At 45.4% G+C, this 4036-nt stretch overlaps 1 protein-coding gene across 1 annotated transcript in view; it reads left to right on the top strand.

Annotated features, from left to right (window-relative positions):
• Nucleotides 1–3240, top strand: part of LOC103362006 (phosphatidylinositol 4,5-bisphosphate 3-kinase catalytic subunit gamma isoform) — a 15737-nt gene extending 12497 nt beyond the window's left edge. Inside the window, exons 10-12 of the mRNA XM_008288249.1 lie at nucleotides 10–100; nucleotides 364–521; nucleotides 1942–3240. Coding sequence (XP_008286471.1) covers nucleotides 10–100; nucleotides 364–521; nucleotides 1942–2199 — 507 coding nt within the window. The 3' untranslated portion in view covers nucleotides 2200–3240. The remainder of the gene's footprint in view (nucleotides 1–9; nucleotides 101–363; nucleotides 522–1941) is intronic.
• Nucleotides 3241–4036: the final 796 nt, after the last annotated feature.

Genomic DNA, 4036 nt, shown 5'->3' with positions numbered 1-4036 from the left:
GTGGAGAAGTTTGTGAAGTCCTGCGCCGGTTACTGCGTGGCCACATATGTTCTGGGAATAGGAGATCGACACAACGACAACATCATGATCACAGACCAAGGTACCAAACACGAGTCCTGCTTGACGCTGCGCTGACCGTTAAAGGCGGGAAGCCGTTTGTTCCTGTTACGTCTCGTTAACCGTGAAACTCTGGTGACGATTTGATGGCTCAAGTTGGTGGTCGCCAGGGGACCAAAGAAACTGAAAAAACTCCCCCGTGTATCGACCGCTGCACGATTCTTTAATAAAATGACGCTGAGTTACAAAACCGGACGAGTCGGCGATCGGAGCAAAACTTGATCTTGTGTTTCGTGGTTCTCGCAGGAAACTTGTTCCACATCGACTTCGGCCACATCCTGGGAAACAGGAAGCACTTCCTCGGCGTCCGGCGGGAGCGAGTGCCGTTCGTCCTCACGCCCGACTTCCTGTACGTCATGGGGAGGGTGAAAGGTCGCAACAGCCTCTACTTCCAGCGGTTCAGGGTAAGAGTCGTGTTTCTGTGTGGGGTTCAGATGTAAAAAGCTCAATGGTTCCTACTAACGATGAAAATCTAAAAGGTGGCTTGAAAGTCTCGTGTGTTCCTCGAATGCTTCGTTCCTCCACGGCTGGTTTTAGTTTAGACTCTCTGTGTATCTGAGGTGGATCCAGAGCACACAACACCTCGCTGGTTTCTCTCAAGCCGACAGAGTTGTTTAAATGAGCTCAGAGGAGTCAGCAGCTGTCGTCAATCATAATCACATACAGGAAGTTAAGAGACACAACTTTCTACGGCACCAAAACTGATCATTCAAGCAGCTGCTGTATGTGTTTTTTTGACCCGGCAGACTTTTAAAAAGATTTCCAGAAGATCCAGATGATTGGTTTTTTGGGGACAAAGATTTGTGTGTTCCAGTGATTCAACATAGAAAAGTCTGAGTCGTACGAGGACTGGTGCCACAAAAGATAGATTTCAAATCCAAACTACAAGTTGTCTCCTTCCGAGTAATCCCTCTGGAGTCTAACACACTTCCCCAGCCTTCTCCGCTCCATCATCACAGCCATCTTGATGTCGTCCACGTCTTCAGAACGGGTCTCCTTGATGACCCCCTTGAGCTTGGGGAAGAGGAAACAACCCCACAGAGCCAGGTGGGGTGAGTAGAGGGCAGCTGTGGCTCAGGTGGTAGAGCGAGTCGGACAATGATGGAAAGGTTGGTGGTTTGATTCTGCCCTGTAGTCTGTTTCATGGTCGTTGTGTCCTTGGGCAAGACACTTCACCCACCTTGCCTGGTGTATTGTTTGAGGTGGTGGTCGGAGGGGCAGGATGGCAGCCACGCCTCTGTCAGTCTGCCCCAGGGCAGCTGTGGCTACAATCGTAGCTACCACCACCAGAATGAATGTGTGTGAATGAATAACTGACAGTGTAAAGCGTCTTTGAGTGTCTAGAAAGGTGCTGTATAAATCTGATTAATTATTATTATGATTAGAGAGGCTTCTCCAGCACAGAGATGTTCTTCTCATCCAGGAACTGTCAGATGCTCAGGGCGCTGTGAGCAGGTTGTCATGGTGAAGCAGCCACGACTGGTCCTGCCACAACTCTGCCTCTTCTCTGAACAAAGCAAACGGATCTGCTGGTTGATCGTCTGAAGGGGAAAACTCAGAGTTTGTGGTTTGAAATATATCTTTAGTGACACCAGTCCTGGAACTTTTCTGACTCTTTTGTTCATTTCTGTATGTGCCAGCTTCAGGGTAGAAGACGTACAGAATGCATCTATATGTGAAGATGTAAACGTTTAGCCATTTAACAGCTGACATGATGTGGATGATCTGGGCAGTAGATTCAATGCATGTGTGAAACGTGAATCCACAGTGTGCATGCGTGTAAGTGTCGATATTAAGAGTTGTTTTCGTCCTGGTACGCTCCAGGACACCTGCACCCAGGCCTACCTGTCCCTGCGCTCCCACTCCAGGCTGCTGGTCACCCTCTTCTCCCTGATGCTGCTCACCGGCATCCCCGAGCTGAGCGCCGCCGAGGACATGCGCTACCTGCGGGAGGCGCTGCAGGAGGAGCAGACCGAGGCCGAGGCCAAGGAGCACTTCCTCCAGCAGATCACCGAGTGCGAGCAGCTGGGCTGGACGGTGCAGGCCAACTGGTGGATCCACATGGTGGCCGGCATCAGGTAGAGCGCTGGGGCCAGTTCCAGCGGCTCCACAAAACGCTGATTTGGTCTTTGTGTTTTTTTATCACTCGTGACTGCTGAGGGACTGTGGCTGGAAACTGCAGCAGAGAATCCAGCAACCTTTGTCTTGTTAATGCATGAAATGTGCAGTTTATGTAGTTTCACTCAAATCAGAAGCAACTCCTGCAGCCATAAATATGTAAACATGCTTCTAATGTAAAGCATTTAGACAAATTTAATTTCACACATTTGCCAGTTTGTCATGTTTTTGACCTGATAGGATGAAGGTTTATTAATCCACGAGGAAATTCTTTTGCCAGTTGTTGCTCCGAACACAAAACGACACAATATTTGGAAATGTAGCGCCTAGTAGAAAAGCAATAAGACATAAGAATGAACTAAAATAAGGCTAAAATATAAAAAGTAGGAAGTCATAATGATCCTAACACCTCACATGATGATGACAAATTGCACATGAAATTTAGATATTGCAAAATATAACACATTAAATTGGGATATTGCACGTGACTAAAAAATAAATAAATGCTGCAGATGAAGTTGAAATATTGAACTTTTGCCTTCGAGCTTTTAATGAAAGTAGAAAGTTATGAGCAGGTTCTTCAGTTTATAGGGAAAAAAATCCCATCAATATTTAAGGAATCCCTCAAAAAAAAATTCTATCCGTGAACAGAGAAGTGTGGGAGATTATTTAAAATGAGAAGTTGTGATGCTTTTTATATTTTTTTTATGTTAGGAGTGAATTCTTTGTGGTCAAGAATGAAAAAAATACAAAATCTCAGAAATCTAGAAGCACGTTTCTGACAACACTTGTCATGTCAAATGATTTTTGCAAGTTTTCATTTTTACATATCGACATGTTGTTCTAAGAGCAGCTTTGTTTCTGTGTGTGTGGATGAAACTCTGTCGTCCTGGAGCTTAAATAATTGCACCGGGAGGAGCCGCTGACCACCTGGTGAAAAGGTGACGTCCTGAAACTTTGTTCTGTTTTTATTTGGAATAAAAGCCTGAGCTGTGCTGTCTTTAACTTGCTTCTCCTGCTCATTAGCACAAACGAGGAGCGATAGACGGACGGTAGACGAGGGACTTCAGAGGCTTTAGGTTTACAAAGGCAGGTGAAGTGGGTCCAAGTGTCTTCGACGCTGTTTCACACCACCGGGCTGACGGCGTTATGGCTGCGTATCTCAGGAACAAGACGCTTCTCTGACTGTGATAATTGCATCACATTTAGCCTTTGCATTCATCTCATCGTGCTCCATCTGTTGTGCTCCTGGTTTTTCGTTTTTCCACCTAATTAGCGCTGCAGGTTCAGTCAACTTCCTTCAATCAAAACTGTGAACGGGGTTCTTTCCAGCCGACGTTGCCTGGTGACAAACTGAACAGAAAACTAAAGCAGGCTGGTGTCAGGTCGCCGTTACGTCAATCCCCTTTGCTTTAGTTATCTTTGGATTGTTTCCAGAACTTGAAAGAAGTAAAACTGAACAGATTGAGGAAGAAACTGGAGCTGAATATGTTTATCCATTCAGATGCACTGAACTGAAAACTTCTACAAACCAAACGTCACCAATCTGAGACCAGATCATTTAGTGTGAACGACACAACCACGTTATCAGGTGCTTCACCCGCATTATGATCTGGTTTGGATCTCCAGATAAAGAAAACAGAAGTGCAGAAAACAACACAGCTAAAGACAGACGAGTTAACTAAGTAGGATAATAATGATTCAATGAAAAGCATCCTGATGAGAGGAATATGGAAGTGTGTAAATCTTAGAGCACAGTGGAGAGTTTTACATATTTATTGATGGTCTTTTGTATTTTACT

The sequence above is a fragment of the Stegastes partitus genome, unplaced genomic scaffold, assembly GCF_000690725.1.
Source record: "Stegastes partitus isolate 25-593 unplaced genomic scaffold, Stegastes_partitus-1.0.2 Scaffold549, whole genome shotgun sequence".
Lineage (NCBI taxonomy): Eukaryota > Metazoa > Chordata > Actinopteri > Pomacentridae > Stegastes > Stegastes partitus.
The sequence above is the reverse complement of the archived record's forward strand: the minus strand, read 5'-3'. Positions and strand labels throughout refer to the sequence as shown.